Source organism: Callionymus lyra, chromosome 14 (assembly GCF_982586985.1).
Source record: "Callionymus lyra chromosome 14, fCalLyr1.hap1.1, whole genome shotgun sequence".
Classification (NCBI taxonomy): Eukaryota; Metazoa; Chordata; class Actinopteri; order Syngnathiformes; family Callionymidae; genus Callionymus; species Callionymus lyra.
In genome coordinates, this window is record NC_141831.1 from 2,330,721 (window position 1) to 2,353,907 (window position 23,187).

Below are 23,187 nucleotides of genomic sequence, written 5' to 3' on the forward strand. Positions count from 1 at the left end.
CAAAAAGACGTGAAGGTCTGACAGCGATGGTTTTATTGAGCAGCTCGACTACAAACACACAACGATAACCAGTGCAACAGATGAAGCGACATTCATTCACTCACACACCCATCGTACACACACACAAACTCGTACACACACTCGTACACACACTCGTACACACACTCGTACACACACTCGTACACACACTCGTACACACACTCGTACACACACTCGTACACACACTCGTACACACACTCGTACACACTCGTACACACACTCGTACACACACTCGTACACACACTCGTACACACACAACCATCACAGAAGTGCAGCAGGTCTTTCTCTGCGTCAGGATCAGCAGGTGAGTTAAAGTGAAGCTTCACTGAAGAAACATCTTGTTGTTCAGTAGTTGTGGTTCTTAGACACACACTCACTGACACACACCGACACACACACCAGGGGCTGATGGGAGGTTCAGGCGCTGCTGAGGGCGTCGACCCCGGGCAGGACTTTACCTGAAAGAGAGAGAGAGACTCGTGTCAATCACGATCATGTGATCAGAGCTGTCGTCTGTCACTCACCCTCCAGCAGCTCCAGACTGGCTCCGCCTCCTGTGCTCACGTGACTGACCTTGTCCTCAGTGTTCCACTTGGCACAGCAGGTCGCAGTGTCGCCCCCACCTGGACAAACACGGTCAAACTGAAGCTCCACACAATGATTGACAGATTGTGTCGTCAGTAGAGGTCGATACGTGTCACGATATATAGTGATATACAGTGATATATAGTGATATACAGTGATATATAGTGATATACAGTGATATACAGTGATATACAGTGATATACAGTGATAGTGTAGTAACAAGTATATATGTGTAGTATTGTCCAGTACTTGACTCTGGTGTTGTGATAGTGTAGTAACAAGTATATATGTGTAGTATTGTCCAGTACTTAACTCTGGTGTTGTGATAGTGTAGTAACAAGTATATATATGTAGTATTGTCCAGTACTTGACTCTGGTGTTGTGATAGTGTAGTAACAAGTATATATGTGTAGTATTGTCCAGTACTTGACTCTGGTGTTGTGATAGTGTAGTAACAAGTATATATGTGTAGTATTGTCCAGTACTTAACTCTGGTGTTGTGATAGTGTAGTAACAAGTATATATATGTAGTATTGTCCAGTACTTGACTCTGGTGTTGTGATAGTGTAGTAACAAGTATATATGTGTAGTATTGTCCAGTACTTGACTCTGGTGTTGTGATAGTGGAGTAACAAGTATATATGTGTAGTATTGTCCAGTACTTGACTCTGGTGTTGTGATAGTGTAGTAACAAGTATATATGTGTAGTATTGTCCCGTACTTGACATTGGTGTTGTGATAGTGTAGGAACAAGTATATATGTGTAGTATTGTCCAGTACTTGACATTGGTGTTGTGATAGTGTAGTAACAAGTATATATGTGTAGTATTGTCCAGTACTTGACTCTGGTGTTGTGATAGTGTAGTAACAAGTATATAATGTGTAGTATTGTCCAGTACTTGACATTGGTGTTGTGATAGTGTAGTAACAAGTATATATGTGTAGTATTGTCCAGTACTTGACTCTGGTGTTGTGATAGTGGAGTAACAAGTATATAATGTGTAGTATTGTCCAGTACTTGACTCTGGTGTTGTGATAGTGTAGTAACAAGTATATATGTGTAGTATTGTCCAGTACTTGACATTGGTGTTGTGATAGTGTAGTAACAAGTATATATGTGTAGTATTGTCCAGTACTTGACATTGGTGTTGTGATAGTGTAGTAACAAGTATATATGTGTAGTATTGTCCAGTACTTGACATTGGTGTTGTGATAGTGTAGTAACAAGTATATATGTGTAGTATTGTCCAGTACTTGACATTGGTGTTGTGATAGTGTAGTAACAAGTATAACAATCGTTTCACTTTTTGTTCGCCTTATTCCTGTAGCATCCGTGAACATCTACATTTATTTTTGGACCAACATCCTCCAAAGTCGAATCGGGCCGAGGACAAGTTTGAAAAACTTCCCGGTGAGCGCATTCGTCAAACCTTCCTCTCACTATGTCTCCTCCTTCTCCCTCCTCTGTTCTTTCCTGCTTGGTGTGTCAGATGTTTAGCTTCGACCTCCTTAAAAGATAGCATTAGTTGTGTAAAGTGTAGCCTATAGCTGGACTGGAGGTGAAGCTCGTTGAACTAGAGAGCCGGTTGTGCCTGTCGAAGCTAAACTGCTAGCTAGCCAGTGTCAGGTAGACAGTGCGCAGCCACATAGCTAGCAGGTAGTCCTCCAGCAATTCCCGAGCAGCCGGGAAACCAGGGTCGGTGGGTGATGTTCGTGGGAGGAATAGTTCCCGCCAAAGTCAACGGAGCTCCACCAACCCCTTAGCGTTTCCAACAGATGTTCTCCACTCCACAAGTCACCGGTCGAGGAACATGATAATTATTCATGTCGGCAGCAATGACATCCGATGACGTCGCTCGGAGGTCAGAGGTCACCAAGGTGAACATCCAGTCGGTGTGTGCATTTGCACGAACAATGTCGGACTCCGTAGTGTTCTCTGGACCCAACATATGATGATATGTTTACTTCTATCCATCATTTCATGGCTGGTTGTCAGAGTGCTGCCCCGCAAACGGGGTTGGCTTTGTTAACAACTGGAAAACCTTCTGGGGAAAACCTGGTCTGCTTAGGAGAGACTGATCCATCCCATAATGAGCATCTCTCTTGTCTAGCAGTGTTGAGAGTCTTAGTGTAACGTGACTCAGAGCACAGATCAGAAGAACTGCATCTTCACACTCTTCTTCTCCCACAACAGCCACCCGCCTCTAATCACATAGAGAGGGTCAATCTGACCCGCTTAATAAAACCAAGAAAAAATGTCAGTAAAAAAGCTGTTAAAGAAAATCGAATTCAAATAAATCTAAATCAAATAAATACTAACATTGTAGAGGAGAATTAAGTGATTGTTGAATATCCATCCCTGTCCTCAAAAGCTGCACTAATTAATGAACTTATATCAGATAAAACCATTGACTTATTATTCTTAACCGAAACCCTGCTGTCTATAGATAATTACGTATCTTTAAATGAATCAACACCACCCAGCCACACTAACTTTAACGCCCCTCGACGCTCTGGTCGAGGAGGTGGAGTCGCAGCATCAACTCATGTCTTCAACCTTTAATAGACCACAATGTGATTTCAACTCTTTTGAAAGTATTATACTTAGCGTATCTAATACTACCTTGAGATCAGGTCACTTCTCTTTGTTGGAGTCTATCGTCCCCCTGGACCTTATTCTGAATTCTTGTCTGAGTTCCTGAGTTCTTGACCAGCCTGGTGCTTAAATCAGATAAAGTGATTATTGTTGGTTTAACATCCATGTTGATATAATAATAATAATAATAATAATAATAATAATAATATGGTCCATGATAGCTTAGCTAACAGGTTTAACTCTATCCTGGAGTCATTTGGTTTCTCTCAGTATGTTCATGAACGACTCACTGCTTTAAGCTCACATTAGATCTTGTCCTAGCATACGGACTTGAAATTAAAAATGTTATTGTCTCTCCTCAGAATTCACTTCTTTCCGACCATCAATTAATAACCTTTGACTTCATTTTAAATGAGCCAAGTCTACAGAGCAGGATCTCAAAAGATGTCTGTCTGAAAGTGTCGTTACCAAGTTTATGAAATAATTCCCTCAGTGTCAGTAAAACGCCTCAGTGTGTCAAGAAACTCTACCATAGTCACCCCGACATTGATAACTTTGTGGGCAGTTTTACAGACTCGTTGCACAATACGCTTGACTTCATCGCACCACTAACTAAAAAGACTGTTAACAGAAGTAGTCTTGCTCCCTGGTTTACTCAGGAAACACGTCAATTAAAACAGGTTTCTAGACGACTAGAGAAGAAATGGTTCATCAAAACATAATGAATTCTACCAGGACTGGCAGGAGAAGTTAAAAATATACAAGACATCTCTTCGGAAAGCCAGAGCCTCATATTACTCATCACTTATAGAAGCAAATAAGAATAACCCCAAGTTCTTATTCAGTACTGAAGCCAGGCTGACACGGAGCCATCAGTCCATTGAGCAGTTCATCAGTCCATCAGTCCATCAGTCCATCAGTCCATCAGTCCATCAGTCCATCAGTCCATCAGTCCATCAGTCCATCAGTCCATCAGTCCATCAGTCCATCAGTCCATCAGTCCATCAGACCATCAGTCCATCAGTCCATCAGTCCATCGAGCAGTCCATTGAGCAGTCCATCAGACCATCAGTCCATCAGTCCATCAGTCCATCAGTCCATCAGTCCATCAGACCATCAGTCCATCAGTCCATCAGACCATCAGTCCATCAGTCCATCAGTCCATCAGTCCATCAGTCCATCAGTCCATCAGACCATCAGTCCATCAGTCCATCAGTCCATCAGTCCATTGAGCAGTCCATCAGTCCATCAGTCCATCAGACCATCAGACCATCAGACCATCAGACCATCAGTCCATCAGTCCATCAGTCCATCAGTCCATCAGACCATCAGTCCATCAGACCACCAGTCCATCAGTCCATCAGTCCATCAGACCATCAGTTCATCAGACCATCAGTCCATCAGTTCATCAGACCATCAGACCATCAGTCCATCAGTCCATCAGTCCATCAGTCCATCAGTCCATCAGTCCATCAGTCCATCAGTCCATCAGACCATCAGTCCATCAGTCCATCAGTCCATCAGTCCATCAGACCATCAGTCCATCAGTCCACCAGTCCATCAGTCCATCAGTCCATCAGACCATCAGTCCATCAGTCCATCAGTCCATCAGTCCATCAGTCCATCAGTCCATCAGTCCATCCCTCCTCATCTTAGTAGCAGTGACTTCATGAACTTTTTTAATGAAAAAATTGTAACTATCAGAGGAAAGATTCAAGACCTCCTAGATTCGTCTAATACAACCAGTGCAGCCTCACCGGACACAGACACTATGACTGATACATACTTTGACTCCTTTCTACCAGTGAGTCCTCGACAGCTGTCCCAGGTTGTTTCCTCCTCAAAGTCCACAACATGTCTTCTCGATCCTATTCCCACATGACTACTTAAAGAACTGTTCCCCTTACTTAGCACTTTCATACTTGACATTATTAACCTGTCAATAACATCATGTGCCTCAGATTTTTAAAGTTGCAGTAATTAAACCTCTGCTTAAAAAACCCACTCTCGATCCAGAATCCTCACTAACTATAGTTCTATCTCTAATCTAGTATTCATTTCAAAACTTCTGTAGAAAGTGGTAACGAGTCAGCTCTGTGATTATCTCCAGGACAATGATCAATTTGAGGTGTTTCAGTCTGGTTTTAGGGAACACCACAGCACAGAGACCGCCCTGGTAAAAGTAAGTAACGACCTACTGATGGCCTCTGATCAGGGCCATGTTTCAGTTCTTGTTCTTATAGATCTCAGTGCATTTGACACTGTCGACACCAAATCCTTCTACAGAGGCTAGAAAACCATTTAGGCATTCGTGGAACTGCTCTTAACTGGTTTAAATCTTACCGTTCGGATAGAACGCACTATGTACATGTCAACCACCTCTCATCGACACACACTAAGGTCAGCTATGGTGTCCCACAAGGTTCTGTTCTTGGTCCAATACTATTCACAATCTATATGCTCCCACTAGGGGACTTGATTAGAAGACACTCTATACATTTTCACTGTTATGCTGATGAAACCCAACTTTACCTGTCCATGAAGCCAGATGAAAGAAATCAGCTACACAACTACAGTCCTGTATCACAGATATCAAGTCATGGATGACCAAAAACTTCCTCCTACTGAACTCGGAAAAGACTGAGGTTTTACTAGTTGGTCCGCAACATCTCAGACAATTATTAACTAATGATCTTTACATCATGGACTTGCTCCTGCTACTAGCACCACTGTAAAGAATCTGGGTGTATGCTTTGACGAGGACTTTTAACTCACACATAAAACAAATCTCACGGACTGCTTACTTCCACCTTCGTAACATTTCAAAAATTAGGCATTTCCTTCCTTTAGATGCTGCTGAGAAGCTCATCCATGCTTTTGTTACCTCCAGGCTGGACTATTGTAACTCTCTTCTGTCAGGATGTTCTAAAACGTCTCTCAGAATCTTCAGCTCATTCATCTGCAGCTCGTGTCCTGACTAAGACTAAGAGGCGCGAACACACCTGTACTGTCTTCCCTACATTGGCTTCCTGTAGAATTTAGATACAATTTAAAATCCTTCTCCTAACCTATAAAGCCTTACATGGTCTAGCACCAACACTGGACCCAACATATGATGATATGTTTACTTCTATTCATCATTTCATCGCTGGTTGTCAGAGTGCTGCCCCGCAAACGGGGTTGGCTTTGTTAACAACTGGAAAACTTTCTGGGGAAAACCTGGTCTGCTTAGGAGAGACTGATCCATCCCATAATGAGCATCTCTCTTGTCTAGCAGTGTTGAGAGTCTTAGTGTAACGTGACTCAGAGCACAGATCAGAAGAACTGCATCTTCACACTCTTCTTCTCCCACAACAGCCACCCGCCTCTAACCACATAGAGAGGGTCAATCTGACCCGCTTAATAAAACCAAGAAAAAATGTCAGTAAAAAAGCTGTTAAAGAAAATCTAATTCAAATAAATCTAAATCAAATAAATACTAACATTGTAGAGGAGAATTAAGTGTGGATTGTTGAATATCCATCCCTGTCCTCAAAAGCTGCACTAATTAATGAACTTATATCAGATAAAACCATTGACTTATTATTCTTAACCGAAACCCTGCTGTCTATAGATAATTACGTATCTTTAAATGAATCAACACCACCCACCCACACTAACTTTAACGCCCCTCGACGCTCTGGTCGAGGAGGTGGAGTCGCAGCATCAACTCATGTCTTCAACCTTTAATAGACCACAATGTGATTTCAACTCTTTTGAAAGTATTATACTTAGTGTATCTAATACTACCTTGAGATCAGGTCACTTCTCTTTGTTGGAGTCTATCGTCCCCCTGGACCTTATTCTGAATTCTTGTCTGAGTTCTTGACCAGCTGGTGCTTAAATCAGATAAAGTGATTATTGTTGGTGACTTTAACATCCATGTTGATATAATAATAATAATAATAATAATATGGTCCATGATAGCTTAGCTAACAGGTTTAACTCTATCCTGGAGTCATTTGGTTTCTCTCAGTATGTTCATGAACCGACTCACTGTTTTAAGCTCACATTAGATCTTGTCCTAACATACGGACTTGAAATTAAAAATGTTATTGTCTCTCCTCAGAATTCACTTCTTTCTGACCATCAATTAATAACCTTTGACTTCATTTTAAATGACCCGAGTCTACAGAGCAGGATCTCAAAAGATGTCTGTCTGAAAGTGTTGTTACCAAGTTTATGAAATAATTCCCTCAGTGTCAGTAAAACGCCTCAGTGAGTCAAGAAACTCTACCCATAGTCACCCCGACATTGATAACTTTGTGGGCAGTTTTACAGACTCGTTGCACAATACGCTTGACTTCATCGCACCACTAACTAAAAAGACTGTTAACAGAAGTAGTCTTGCTCCCTGGTTTACTCAGTAACACGTCAATTAAAACAGGTTTCTAGACGACTAGAGAAGAAATGGCATCAAAACATAATGAATTCTACCAGGACTGGCAGGACAAGTTAAAAATATACAAGGCATCTCTTCAGCCAGAGCCTCATATTACTCATCACTTATAGAAGCAAATAAGAATAACCCCAAGTTCTTATTCAGTACTGAAGCCAGGCTGACACGGAGCCATCAGTCCATTGAGCAGTCCATCAGTCCATCAGTCCATCAGTCCATCAGTCCATCAGTCCATCAGTCCATCAGTCCATCAGTCCATCAGTCCATCAGACCATCAGTCCATCAGTCCATCAGTCCATCAGTCCATCAGTCCATCAGTCCATCAGTCCATCAGACCATCAGTCCATCAGTCCATCAGTCCATCCCTTCTCATCTTAGTAGCAGTGACTTCATGAACTTTTTTAATGAAAAAATTGTAACTATCAGAGGAAAGATTCAAGACCTCCTAGATTCGTCTAATACAACCAGTGCAGCCTCACCGGACACAGACACTATGACTGATACATACTTTGACTCCTTTCTACCAGTGAGTCCTCGACTGCTGTCCCAGGTTGTTTCCTCCTCAAAGTCCACAACATGTCTTCACGATCCTATTCCCACATGGCTACTTAAAGAACTGTTCCCCTTACTTAGCACTTTCATACTTGACATTATTAACCTGTCAATAACATCATGTGCCTCAGATTTTTAAAGTTGTAGTAATTAAACCTCTGCTTAAAAAACCCACTCTCGATCCAGAGGTCCTCACTAACTACAGGCCTATCTCTAATCTAGTATTAATTTCAAAACTTCTGGAGAAAGTGGTAACAAGTCAGCTCTGTGATTATCTCCAGGACAATGATCAATTTGAGGTGTTTCAGTCTGGTTTTAGGGAACACCACAGCACAGAGACCGCCCTGGTAAAAGTAAGTAACGACCTACTGATGGCCTCTGATCAGGGCCATGTTTCAGTTCTTGTTCTTCTAGATCTCAGTGCATTTGACACTGTCGACACCAAATCCTTCTACAGAGGCTAGAAAACCATTTAGGCATTCGTGGAACTGCTCTTAACTGGTTTAAATCTTACCGTTCGGATAGAACGCACTATGTACATGTCAACCACCTCTCATCGACACACACTAAGGTCAGCTATGGTGTCCCACAAGGTTCTGTTCTTGGTCCAATACTATTCACAATCTATATGCTCCCACTAGGGGACTTGATTAGAAGACACTCTATAAACGTTCACTGTTATGCTGATGACACCCAACTGTACTTGTCCATGAAGCCAGATGAAAGAAATCAGCTACACAATTACAGTCCTGTATCACAGATATCAAGTCATGGATGACCAAAAACTTCCTCCTACTGAACTCGGAAAAGACTGAGGTTTCACTAGTTGGTCCGCAACATCTCAGACAATCATTAACTAATGATCTTTACAAAATGGACTTGCTCCTGCTACTAGCACCACTGTAAAGAATCTGGGTGTATGCTTTGACGAGGACTTAAAACTCACACATAAAACAAATCTCACGGACTGCTTACTTCCACCTTCGTAACATTTCAAAATCAGGCACTTCCTTCCTTTAGATGCTGCTGAGAAGCTCATCTTTTGTTACCTCCAGGCTGGACTATTGTAACTCTCTTCTGTCAGGATGTTCTAAAAAATCTCTCAGAATCTTCAGCTCATTCACCTGCAGCTCGTGTCCTGACTAAGACTAAGAGGCGCGAACACACCTGTACTGTCTTCACTACATTGGCTTCCTGTAGAATTTAGATACAATTTAAAATCCTTCTCCTAACCTATAAAGCCTTACATGGTCTAGCACCAACATACATTAAAGATTAAATCCAAACTTACCAACCCTCAAGGACCTTACGACCCTTAAACTCTGATCTATTAGTTATACCACAAATCTCTAAATGTAGATTTGGAGCCAGGGCCTTCAGTTTTCAAGCCCCTCTGCTGTGGAACCAACTACCGGCTTCAGTCCGGAGGGCAGACACCCTCTCCAAGTTTAAAAACAATCTTAAAACCTTACTTTTCGATAAAGCCTATAATTAACTTGACTGTTTATCTCTAGCTGCTATAACTAACTAAACTGTTTATCTTTAGCTGCTATAGGTTGAGAATGCTGGAGGAGTTTTAGACACGAGCTCTGTATATCCTTCTTTCCTGCATTACATTCATCACCTGTGCAGTTTAAACACCTTTTTATTTCTCTCCCGGAGCCCCAGGGCTCCACCTCCAGAGCTGCTGCTGATCCAGGATCTTCACCACATCATCAGATCCCGAGTTCTCTCCAGCACCCCCATGGACCCTCCTACACTCTCCTCTTTTCTCTCACTATATCCTCCCTCACTCCTCTCCTTATCCATCTGTCTACCCCCCCATCCTTCCTCCCAGCCGGTCAAAGCGGCAGGCCGTCAACAATGAGTCTGGTTCCGCTCGAGGTTTCTGCTTCTAAAAGGAAGTTTTTCCTCGCCATTGCTCACTGTACAGTGTTTTGTTTCTTGCTCTTTGTTGAATTGCTGGATCTATTTTTCCTTAATCAACTGTAGTCTTATTTCAACTGTATAGTGTCTTGAGATAACTTTGTTATGATAAGACACTTTAAATAAAATTGAATTGAATTGAATTGAATACATGTGTAGTATTGTCCAGTACTTGACTCTGGTGTTGTGATAGTGTAGTAACAAGTATATATGTGTAGTATTGTCCAGTACTTGACTCTGGTGTTGTGATAGTGTAGTAACAAGTATACATGTGTAGTATTGTCCAGTACTTGACTCTGGTGTTGTGATAGTGTAGTAACAAGTATATATGTGTAGTATTGTCCAGTACTTGACTCTGGTGTTGTGATAGTGTAGTAACAAGTATATATGTGTAATATTGTTCAGTACTTGACTCAGGTGTTGTGATAGTGTAGTAACAAGTATATATGTGTGATATTGTTCAGTACTTGACTCAGGTGTTGTGATAGTGTAGTAACAAGTATATATGTGTAGTATTGTCCAGTACTTGACTCTGGTGTTGTGATAGTGTAGTAACAAGTATATATGTGTAGTATTGTCCAGTACTTGACTCTGGTGTTGTAATAGTGTAGTAACAAGTATATATGTGTAATATTGTCCAGTACTTGATTCTGGTGTTGTGATAATGTAGTAACAAGTATATATGTGTAGTATTGTCCAGTACTTGACTCTGGTGTTGTGATAGTATAGTAACAAGTATATATGTGTAGTATTGTCCAGTACTTGACTCTGGTGTTGTGATAGTGTAGTAACAAGTATATATGTGTAGTATTGTCCAGTACTTGACTCTGGTGTTGTAGTATTTACAGACCACATGACTCTTGATGAAGTCGTAACTACTTTCATTTGTTTTCAAACCAAAATATGTCCAAACATCAGCTTTAAAAGCTGCTGGACTCACTGTATCCTCTCGTCCTCAGTCATCTTTCTTTCTCTAGCTGTGGAAGACGTAACGACTGCTGCCATCTAGAGGCCGGGAGTTTAATTTCAACACATTTATATTTACATGTAAAAAGTAACTAAAAAGTGACTTTACTTCATGGAAACATAAACCCCGACGATGACAAAATAAAAACATGTTCAAGTCCAGGATCTTCTCTGGTGGACTCACCGATGATGGTGACACAGCCTCCTTTGGTCACTTCCACCACCTTGTCCATCAGGTTCTTGGTGCCTTTAGCGAAGTTGTCCCACTCGAAGACGCCCACGGGTCCGTTCCAGACGATCTGCTTGGATCGAGCCACGGCCTCAGAGTAGGCCTTGGAGCTCTCGGGTCCACAGTCCAGACCCTGGGGTCAGAGGTCAGAGGTCAGAGTGTCATCAGGAGCGGAGCTCACCGAGAACATCTGGCTTACCATCCATCCTGCAGGGATCCCGGCGGCCACCGTCGCTGTGCCCGTGGCAGCTTTCTCGTCGAACTTGTCGGCCGTGATGAAGTCCACGGGCAGCGTGATCTTCACGTTGTTCTTCGCCGCTTTAGCCATGAGCTCCTTGACGATGCCGGCGCCCTCGTCGTCGTACAGAGAGTTGCCGATCTAAGAGGAACCACGAAGGTCTGGATCACACTCTTGGAACAGTCCAGTCCATGAGAGTCTTCATCAAACTGAAGGATTTTCACTTTTCAAATGTTAATTTTTTTTTATTGACATTTTTAAGCATTTCATTAATTTTTAAAACTTTTTTATTCAATAATTTCTATATAATGGGGTATTTTTTATAAATAATTTAATTCAGAGTTAGAGTTCCACATTTAATTAAATTCCAATAATTACATTTTTTCTCTAAAAACATCATTATTTTAATGGTGGTCTTTGAAATTCAATATAAATGTTGGTACAGTAGAGAAATCAGACTAAACTAACAGAGCACAGAGCTACTGGATCATGCGCTTCTAAGAGGTCATGTGATCGACTGAGTGTCGCATGATTGGCTGAGAGTTTGATCAGTAGCTCTGAGCTCTGTTGGTTTAGTCTGGAGACTCTATTATAACAACATTTATAGATTACATTTTAAAGACTATGAATTAAAAAATGTTGAATTTAAAACGTTTATTTTTTAATTATTGGAATATCAAACCGAAAAATTTTCAAGCGTTTTTTTTTCATTCATTAATTAAAAAAAGAATTCAATAAAAAACAAGAAAAATGAAATATTTCAATGAATCAAACAAAGTTTCACAAGTTAAATGCAAGTATTTCTCTGACGTCACTGACGTACTTTAGTAAACGTGCTATCGAAGGCGAGTATGAAGAAACAGTTTGTAGAAAAGCGAACGATAAGAAAGACAAACACGGTCTTTGTTTGGATCATAAATTCCTGTGAGAATCAAACACCGAATCGTGTCGAAGCGCGTTGACCTTACGACGACCTCTGTGACATCATCACCAGGAGCACCATGAACTCACCTCCATGTTGTCGAGCACCTTGAGGAAAGTGAAGGCCATTCCTCCGCCGATGATCATCTCGTTGACCTGGTCCAGCATGTTGTTGATCAGCTGGATCTTGTCCTTGACCTTGGCTCTGCGACAGGAAGGACCAGGACCATCAGTCGAGTGCAGAGAAGAAGATGTGCAGACATTCTTCTCTGTTCATTTGCTACAGTTTCTGTCGAGAGTCAGGAGTTTATCTGAAGATATTTCACTTCCTGACACGAGGAACGCTTGTTTGGTCACTTGACACTCCATTAATAATCCTGTGAACTCCATTAATAAACCTGTGAACTCCATTAATAAACCTGTGAACTCCATTAATAATCCTGTGAACTCCATTAATAATCCTGTGAACTCCATTAATAATCCTGTGAACTCCATTAATAAACCTGTGAACTCCATTAATAAACCTGTGAACTCCATTAATAAACCTGTGAACTCCATTAATAATCCTGTGAACTCCATTAATAATCCTGTGAACTCCATTAATAATCCTGTGAACTCCATTAATAAACCTGTGAACTCCATTAATAATCCTGTGAACTCCATTAATAAACCTGTGAACTCCATTAATAATCCTGTGAACTCCATTAATAATCCTGTGAACTCCATTAATAATCCTGTGAACTCCATTAATAAACCTGTGAACTCCATTAATAATCCTGTGAACTCCATTAATAATCCTGTGAACTCCATTAATAATCCTGTGAACTCCATTAATAAACCTGTGAACTCGATCAATAAGCCTGTGAACTCCATTAATAAACCTGTGAACTCCATTAATAAACCTGTGAACTCCATTAATAATCCTGTGAACTCGATCAATAATCCTGTGAACTCGATCAATAAGCCTGTGAACTCCATTAATAAACCTGTGAACTCCATTAATAATCCTGTGAACTCGATCAATAAGCCTGTGAACTCGATCAATAAGCCTGTGAACTCCATTAATAAACCTGTGAACTCCATTAATAATCCTGTGAACTCGATTAATAAACCTGTGAACTCCATTAATAAGCCTGTGAACTCCATTAATAAACCTGTGAACTCGATCAATAAGCCTGTGAACTCGATCAATAATCCTGTGAACTTGATTAATAAGCCTGTGAACTTGATCAATAATCCTGTGAACTTGATTAATAAACCTGTGAACTCGATCAATAATCCTGTGAACTTGATTAATAAGCCTGTGAACTTGATTAATAAACCTGTGAACTCGATCAATAAACCTGTGAACTTGATCAATAAACCTGTGAACTCGATCAATAATCCTGTGAACTCGATCAATAATCCTGTGAACTCGGGGACATGATTGTAAATGATAAGAGTCAAGGTCACGAGCAGACGTCTGAAGCTCCAACAGATCTTGACACGAGCAGCTTTAGGATCTATTTCAGGAGGAGAGTCAGACCTGACGAGTCGTGACCAGAGAGAAACTGAATGATCAACTTTATCTTCAGTGTCTAGAAGTTGACAAGTATTTTCTTCAAGATAGTATTTCGATATTTTTGTTCAATATAGTATTTTGATATTTTTCTTCAAGATAGTATTTTGATATTTTTCTTCAAGATAGTATTTCGATATTTTTCTTCAAGATAGTAATTTGATATTTTTCTTCAAGATAGTATTTTGATATTTTTCTTCAAGATAGTAATTTGATATTTTTCTTCAAGATAATATTTTGATATTTTTCTTCAAGATAATATTTTGATATTTTTCTTCAAGATAGTATTTTGATATTTTTCTTCAAGATAATATTTTGATATTTTTCTTCAAGATAGTATTTTGATATTTTTCTTCAAGATAGTAATTTGATATTTTTCTTCAAGATAGTATTTTGATATTTTTCTTCAAGATAGTAATTTGATATTTTTCTTCAAGATAGTATTTTGATATTTTTCTTCAAGATAGTATTTTGATATTTTTCTTCAAGATAGTAATTTGATATTTTTCTTCAAGATAGTATTTTGATATTTTTCTTCAAGATAGTAATTTGATATTTTTCTTCAAGATAATATTTTGATATTTTTCTTCAAGATAATATTTTGATATTTTTCTTCAAGATAGTATTTCGATATTTTTCTTCAAGATAATATTTTGATATTTTTCTTCAAGATAGTAATTTGATATTTTTCTTCAAGATAGTATTTTGATATTTTTCTTCAAGATAGTATTTTGATATTTTTCTTCAAGATAGTAATTTGATATTTTTCTTCAAGATAGTATTTCGATATTTTTCTTCAAGATAGTAATTTGATATTTTTCTTCAAGATAGTATTTTGATATTTTTCTTCAAGATAGTATTTTGAAATATTTCTTCAAGATAGTATTTCGATATTTTTCTTCAAGATAATATTTTGATATTTTTCTTCAAGATAGTAATTTGATATTTTTCTTCAAGATAGTATTTTGATATTTTTCTTCAAGATAGTATTTTGAAATATTTCTTCAAGATAGTATTTTGATATTTTTCTTCAAGATAGTATTTTGATATTTTTCTTCAAGATAGTATTTTGATATTTTTCTTCAAGATAGTATTTTGATATTTTTCTTCAAGATAGTATTTTGATATTTTTCTTCAAGATAGTAATTTGATATTTTTCTTCAAGATAGTTATTTGATATTTTTCTTTAAGATAGTATTTTGATATTTTTCTTCAAGATAGTATTTCGATATTTTTCTTCAAGATAGTAATTTGATATTTTTCTTCAAGATAGTATTTCGATATTTTTCTTCAAGATAGTATTTCGATATTTTTCTTCAAGATAGTATTTCGATATTTTTCTTCAAGATAGTATTTCGATATTTTTCTTCAAGATAGTAATTTGATATTTTTCTTCAAGATAGTATTTCGATATTTTTCTTCAAGATAGTATTTTGATATTTTTCTTCAAGATAGTATTTTGATATTTTTCTTCAAGATAGTATTTCGATATTTTTCTTCAAGATAGTAATTTGATATTTTTCTTCAAGATAGTATTTTGATATTTTTCTTCAAGATAGTATTTTGATATTTTTCTTCAAGATAGTATTTTGAAATATTTCTTCAAGATAGTATTTCGATATTTTTCTTCAAGATAATATTTTGATATTTTTCTTCAAGATAGTAATTTGATATTTTTCTTCAAGATAGTATTTTGATATTTTTCTTCAAGATAGTATTTTGATATTTTTCTTCAAGATAGTATTTTGATATTTTTCTTCAAGATAGTAATTTGATATTTTTCTTCAAGATAGTAATTTGATATTTTTCTTCAAGATAGTAATTTGATATTTTTCTTCAAGATAGTAATTTGATATTTTTCTTCAAGATAGTAATTTGATATTTTTCTTCAAGATAGTTATTTGATATTTTTCTTTAAGATAGTAATTTGATATTTTTCTTCAAGATAGTAATTTGATATTTTTCTTCAAGATAGTAATTTGATATTTTTCTTCAAGATAGTATTTCGATATTTTTCTTCAAGATAGTATTTCGATATTTTTCTTCAAGATAGTATTTCGATATTTTTCTTCAAGATAGTAATTTGATATTTTTCTTCAAGATAGTATTTCGATATTTTTCTTCAAGATAGTATTTTGATATTTTTCTTCAAGATGGTATATTTTTGTATTTTTCTTCAAGATAGTATTTCGATATTTTTCTTCAAGATAGTAATTTGATATTTTTCTTCAAGATAGTATTTCGATATTTTTCTTCAAGATAGTATTTTGATATTTTTCTTCAAGATAGTAATTCGATATTTTTCTTCAAGATAGTATTTCGATATTTTTCTTCAAGATAGTATTTTGATATTTTTCTTCAAGATAGTAATTTGATATTTTTCTTCAAGATAGTATTTTGATATTTTTCTTCAAGATAGTATTTCAATATTTTTGTATTTGTCTGCATCTCTTCAGGTCTAGTTCTCACCCGCCCAGGATGGCCAGGAAGGGTCTCTGAGGTTTCTCCAGAGCCATGGCAAAGTAGTCCAGCTCCTTCTTCATCAGGAAACCAGCAGCTTTCTGAGGAAGATTGACGCCCACCATGGAGCTGAGGAGGAAGATGAAGATGAAGAAGATGAAGATGAAGAAGAGGAAGCTGGTTCCTGACTTCCTGACCCGCCGACTCACCTGTGTGCTCGGTGAGCGGTGCCGAAGGCGTCGTTGACGTAAACGTCGCCCAGTTTTGACAGAGACTTCCTGAAGGAGTCGATCTGCTCCTGAGTCGCCTTCGTCTGGAAAAACACACGAATCAACGTCACTTCAACGTAACAAACGTCACCAACGGAAGCGGATCAACATCTTGATGCTCAAACTTGTTTCACTCTTTGGAACCGGATCAACATCTTGATGCTCAAACTTGTTTCACTCTTTGGAACCGGATCAACATCTTGATGCTCAAACTTGTTTCACTCTTTGGAACCGGATCAACATCTTGATGCTCAAACTTGTTTCACTCTTTGGAACCGGATCAACATCTTGATGCTCAAACTTGTTTCACTCTTTGGAACCGGATCAACATCTTGATGCTCAAACTTGTTTCACTCTTTGGAACCGGATCAACATCCTGATGCTCAAACTTGTTTCACTCTTTGGAACCGGATCAACATCTTGATGCTCAAACTTGTTTCACTCTTTGGAACCGGATCAACATCTTGATGCTCAAACTTGTTTCACTCTTTGGAACCGGATCAACATCTTGATGCTGAAACTTGTTTCACTCTTTGGAACCGGATCAACATCTTGATGCTGAAACTTGTTTCACTCTTTGGAACCGGATCAACATCTTGATGCTCAAACTTGTTTCACTCTTTGGAACCAGATCAACATCTTGATGCTCAAACTTGTTTCACTCTTTGGAACCGGATCAACATCTTGATGCTCAAACTTGTTTCACTCTTTGGAACCAGATCAACATCTTGTTGCTCAAACTTGTTTCACTCTTTGGAACCGGATCAACATCTTGATGCTCAAACTTGTTTCACTCTTTGGAACCGGATCAACATCTTGATGCTCAAACTTGTTTCACTCTTTGGAACCGGATCAACCTCTTGATGCTCAAACTTGTTTCACTCTTTGGAACCGGATCAACATCTTGATGCTCAAACTTGTTTCACTCTTTGGAACCGGATCAACATCTTGATGCTCAAACTTGTTTCACTCTTTGGAACCGGATCGACATCTTGATGCTCAAACTTGTTTCACTCTTTGGAACCGGATCGACATCTTGATGCTCAAACTTGTTTCACTCTTTGGAACCGGATCAACATCTTGATGCTCAAACTTGTTTCACTCTTTGGAACCGGATCAACATCTTGATGCTCAAACTTGTTTCACTCTTTGGAACCGGATCGACATCTTGATGCTCAAACTTGTTTCACTCTTTGGAACCGGATCGACATCTTGATGCTCAAACTTGTTTCACTCTTTGGAACCGGATCGACATCTTGATGCTCAAACTTGTTTCACTCTTTGGAACCGGATCAACATCTTGATGCTCAAACTTGTTTCACTCTTTGATTCTGGACCGACGCCACGAACGACACAAACCTATGTTCACAACTCTTCAGATTCATGATAATGATGAGAATAATGTGTATATTTTGTATACAATAGGATGCATGCTTAAAGGATGAGTCCAGACATGATCAATGGATCCCAGATACGTTCATCATTGTTAAGTTCCTGCTGCTCTGTTTTCACTCCGTCAGTGACTTCTAACCTTTAACCGTCTCTTGAGACGCAGAAACGGATAAAGTTTGTTTTAAGACGACAATAATGCGTGAAGTCTTGATCCAGAGCAAGAAGAAGAAGAAGGTCGTACTGCTGAGAGGTTTCTTCGTGTCCAAGTGTTTGCTGGGCAGAGAATCGACTCTCAGATCACATTCCAGCTGGACTGCGACGAGCCAGGAAAAGAAGCGTGACCTTCAGCAGTGACCTTAAGCAGTGACCTTCAGCAGTGACCTTCAGCAGTGACCTTCAGCACAAATGTCAGACGGTCAGAGAGTTGAGCTTCTCAACTCATGCTCCGTGTTTTACTGCGACACGAAAGTTTGTATTGAAGTAATTTAACATTTCAAATGTTCAAACCTTGTCGTTGAAATTAAATTTTTTTGAATAAATTATCATTTTTCAATCAAATATTTTCTCTTACACATAGATTTGAATCAATATTTTCTAATATTAAGTCTTTTAAATTCAATATAAAACGTTGCTATAATAGTGTGAACAGATACTATTGAGCACTGAGAGGGTGACACAGCATTTTCTACTGATGACATCACAGGACGATGACTCGGCTGTTTCGGAATGATGCTGCAGTGAGAGGCGAGTATCGTAGAGCGTGTCGTAGAGAGTGTCGTAGAGAGTGTCGTAGAGAGTGTCGTAGAGAGTGTCGTAGAGAGTGTCGTAGAGCGTGAAGTAGAGTGTCGTAGAGAGTGTCGTAGAGCGTGTCGTAGAGCGTGTCGTAGAGCGTGTCGTAGAGAGTGTCGTAGAGCGTGTCGTAGAGAGTGTCGTAGAGAGTGTCGTAGAGCGTGTCGTAGAGAGTGTCGTAGAGCGTGTCGTAGAGAGTGTCGTAGAGCGCGTCGTAGAGAGTGTCGTAGAGCGTGAAGTAGAGTGTCGTAGAGAGTGTCGTAGAGAGTGTCGTAGAGAGTGTCGTAGAGAGTGACGTAGAGCGTGTCCTAGAGAGTGACGTAGAGAGTGTCGTAGAGTGTCGTAGAGCGTGTCGTAGAGCGTGTCGTAGGGAGTGTCGTAGGGAGTGTCGTAGGGAGTGTCGTAGGGAGTGACGTAGGGAGTGACGTAGAGAGTGACGTAGAGAGTGACGTAGAGCGTGTCGTAGAGCGTGTCGTAGAGCGTGTCGTAGAGCGTGTCGTAGGGAGTGTCGTAGGGAGTGTCGTAGGGAGTGTCGTAGGGAGTGTCGTAGGGAGTGACGTAGAGCGTGTCGTAGAGCGTGTCGTAGAGCGTGTCGTAGAGCGTGTCGTAGGGAGTGTCGTAGGGAGTGTCGTAGGGAGTGTCGTAGGGAGTGTCGTAGGGAGTGACGTAGAGCGTGTCGTAGAGAGTGACGTAGAGAGTGACGTAGAGAGTGACGTAGAGAGTGACGTAGAGAGTGACGTAGAGAGTGACGTAGAGAGTGTCGTAGAGCGTGTCGTAGAGAGTGTCGTAGAGAGTGACGTAGAGAGTGTCGTAGAGAGTGACGTAGAGAGTGACGTAGAGAGTGTCGTAGAGAGTGTCGTAGAGAGTGTCGTAGAGAGTGTCGTAGAGAGTGTCGTAGAGAGTGTCGTAGAGAGTGTCGTAGAGAGTGACGTAGAGAGTGACGTAGAGAGTGACGTAGAGAGTGTCGTAGAGAGTGTCGTAGAGAGTGTCGTAGAGAGTGTCGTAGAGAGTGACGTAGAGAGTGTCGTAGAGAGTGTCGTAGAGAGTGTCGTAGAGAGTGTCGTAGAGAGTGACGTAGAGAGTGACGTAGAGAGTGTCGTAGAGAGTGACGTAGAGAGTGTCGTAGAGAGTGTCGTAGAGAGTGTCGTAGAGAGTGTCGTAGAGAGTGTCGTAGAGAGTGACGTAGAGAGTGTCGTAGAGAGTGACGTAGAGAGTGACGTAGAGAGTGACGTAGAGAGTGTCGTAGAGTGTCGTAGAGAGTGTCGTAGAGAGTGTCGTAGAGAGTGTCGTAGAGAGTGACGTAGAGAGTGTCGTAGAGAGTGACGTAGAGAGTGTCGTAGAGAGTGACGTAGAGAGTGTCGTAGAAGTAAAGTGGTATCAGGACGACTCACCTTATTTCCAGCTGCGTCTTTGCCTTTCCCTTCTTCAGCCACGTGGAAGCGAAGGTTCTCCAGCAGGATGACGGATCCAGGAGTCGGGTCGCTACAAGCAGCTTCAACATCTGGACCAACACAGTCCTTCAGGAAAGTCACGTCCCTGCAGAGAAGAGGTTTTATGTACATCTGTCACGAATAAACATCATATTGAAATGTTTTTAGCATTGAATTATTATTTTGAATAATTACATTTGAAATCTCTAGATTAAAAGGCAGAATTTTATGGTAATAATTCAATGATAAAATTTGAATATTTTCTAAAATAAAAATTCCCCCACACAGTTTGATATTCTAATATTATTCTAATCATTATTCTAATATATATTGTAATTCCAAAAATTAAAAATAATTTTCTAGATTCCGTATATTTCAATTCATAGCATTTTAAGTTTGATCAATGGTCGGTAAGATAAAAAAAAAATATATCAAATTTAAAAACTGATTTTTTAATTATTAGAATTACAACATAAATGTTTTTACAATACGAGGTAATTACATTAAAAATACATCTTTTTTTTTAATGTTTTTATTCAATATGTTTTTTTTAAATCAAAGTTTCCTGATTTGAAATGTTACGTTAATGCAACATTACGATGACACCGACACACACACACACACACACACACACACACACACACACACACACACACACACACACACACACACACACACACACACACACACACACACACACACACACACACACACACACACACACACACACACACACACACACACACACACACACACACACACACACACACACACACACACCACTCACTTGCCCAGCAGAGACTTGAGCTCAGCAGCAACAGGCTCCAGAGAATACTTCTGGGGCACGAAGTTCCCGTCGGGTCGACCCAGGTGACTCATGAGCACCACAGACTTGGCGCCGTTGTCCAGGCAGTGTTGGATGCTGGGAACGGCGGCTTTGATCCTGAGAACATCAACAGTGTCAACCTCCGCTGGAGACGCTCCGACACGACCTCACCTCTGGTTGTTGGTGATGTTCTTGTCCTTCATCGGGACGTTGAAGTCCACCCTGGAGATGAAGGAGAAGATCAACATAAGTTCACAGTGTTGCAGTGCCTTATGGGAGTTTGAGTGGCACCAAAGTTTGAATCATGACGTAGGAAACATTAACCGACAAAGAGATCCTGAAGTTTTTCTCACTTCATTCAAACACAGAAGTGTCTCTGATAGTCCAGCCTGTTGTGTAAGTCCTCCCTCCTCTGAGAGGACCTGGTGTTCAGAGACTCACAATGAAGCTCGCACACGCACACACACGTACACACATACACACCTACACAACACTGAGGCAGCAGGTCTTTGTTCACATTCATCAGCAAATCAGCCTCTTACGCAACAATATTGTTGGAAACATACTTGTATTAATAAAGAAGTTTAAACATGAAACTGAGCCGTAGACATGACAGATATCTTTGTTATTATTTACTTGTTACTGGAAACTATTATGAACAAACATGTATAACAATATATTGAATATTTAAGCAAACTAAAAAGATTGTAGTTTAAATTGACAACTAGTTCAAGTCTCTCCACCTTCTCTGCTCTTTTATTCTCTTTCCTTTTACGTTTTATTTAACATGATTAAGTGTTTTTTTTAATGTTTTTAAGGAAGTTTTAAATCTGTACTTCGAGTATCGATGATGACGCCTTTAAATAAAATGTATTATTGTCATTATTACTACACATTCATCGACTGACACTAGTTTAAGGAACAGTTTCAAGGCTGTGATGAAGTCGCTCGTGGTTCAGATGAACTTGAAGAACCTGAAGAAACACAACTTTTAACACGTTCTCGGTGCGACTGTGATGACAACGACAACAACAACAACAACAACACAACAACACAACAACACAACAACAAACAGTGACAAGAACCAGAGAAGCTTCCACACGTCACTAGTTACATGTCATACGACAATAGATTCACGTCTGAACCCAGAACACCATCTTGATCCGACACACATCCAACGTGAGAATGTGACCTTTTATCAGCGGGGTCAGCTGACGGTGAACCTTGACCTTTGCCCTGTGAGGAGTCTCTGCCTGACATTTACCAGAGTGTCAAGTTCAAGGAGTCGATGACTAGTTTAATGAGCTGCAGGGAGTGTAGCTACATGGATTATAACATATGAATTACATTAATAGTTAATAGATAAGATAATAGTTAATAGAATAGATAATAGATAATAAATGTCAAAGTTGCGTCCATGCAGCATCTTCTCTTCTGCACGTAACCTGTGTCTCTACGTCACTTCCTGTCCTCCTGGAGCGACGAACGCGAGTATTTTTCAAAGAATGTGCGACTTTTTTGAATTAAATAAGAATTCAAGTAGATGCTGAAGCTAATCCAGGACTAGCTTAAACATGCTAACTCACCGCATGACAACCCGCTTCCCGTTGACCGCCACCTTGTCAAGGGTGAGTTTGTTGGACAGAGACATGGCGAGGTGTTTCTGGAGGATCTTCTGAGGATGTTCTGAGGATGTTCCTGGATCAATGTTCTGCTCCTGGATCCCGAGCTGCTCGTCTGACGTCTGTTAGCTGCGAGTGACCTTAGCGGCGCCGCGGCAGCCCCGCCCTCCCCCGCGGTGATTGGCTGACGAGGAAGGCGGACGCGAGATGTGATTGGTCGAGAAAGTTTTCTGTTCTATGACGCGTGAAGTGTTGAAACATATTATCTTGATTTATTCTCGTCTTTGCGCAAGAAAATGATAAACTTTGTGAAAACCTGACAAAACTACAGCTTTCAATATTCTATAGTTG

The 23,187-nt window shown here is 39.6% G+C and overlaps 1 protein-coding gene across 1 annotated transcript; it reads right to left on the minus strand.

Moving 5' to 3' along the window:
* Nucleotides 1–18: 18 nt before the first annotated feature.
* Nucleotides 19–22,978, minus strand: pgk1 (phosphoglycerate kinase 1). Its single transcript, XM_087807595.1, has 11 exons — nt 22,801–22,978; nt 21,386–21,436; nt 21,176–21,331; nt 20,350–20,494; nt 16,718–16,821; nt 16,518–16,637; nt 12,581–12,695; nt 11,531–11,710; nt 11,287–11,464; nt 564–662; nt 19–497 (listed from the first exon to the last, which is right to left on the minus strand). Exons 1-11 carry the CDS (start codon nt 22,863–22,865, stop codon nt 457–459), a joined length of 1,254 nt encoding a protein of 417 aa, XP_087663721.1. The 5' UTR covers nt 22,866–22,978; the 3' UTR covers nt 19–456.
* Nucleotides 22,979–23,187: the final 209 nt, after the last annotated feature.

Excerpts from the sequence above, each read along its gene's own strand:
- pgk1 (XM_087807595.1), bottom strand. The coding sequence starts at position 22,865 with ATGTCTCTGTCCAACAAACTCACCCTTGACAAGGTGGCGGTCAACGGG. Across the intron at positions 16,638-16,717 it reads ACCGCTCACCGAGCACACAG|CTCCATGGTGGGCGTCAATC; the intron begins GTGAGTCGGCGG and ends CTTCCTCCTCAG. Across the intron at positions 11,711-12,580 it reads AGGTGCTCGACAACATGGAG|ATCGGCAACTCTCTGTACGA; the intron begins GTGAGTTCATGG and ends GGTTCCTCTTAG.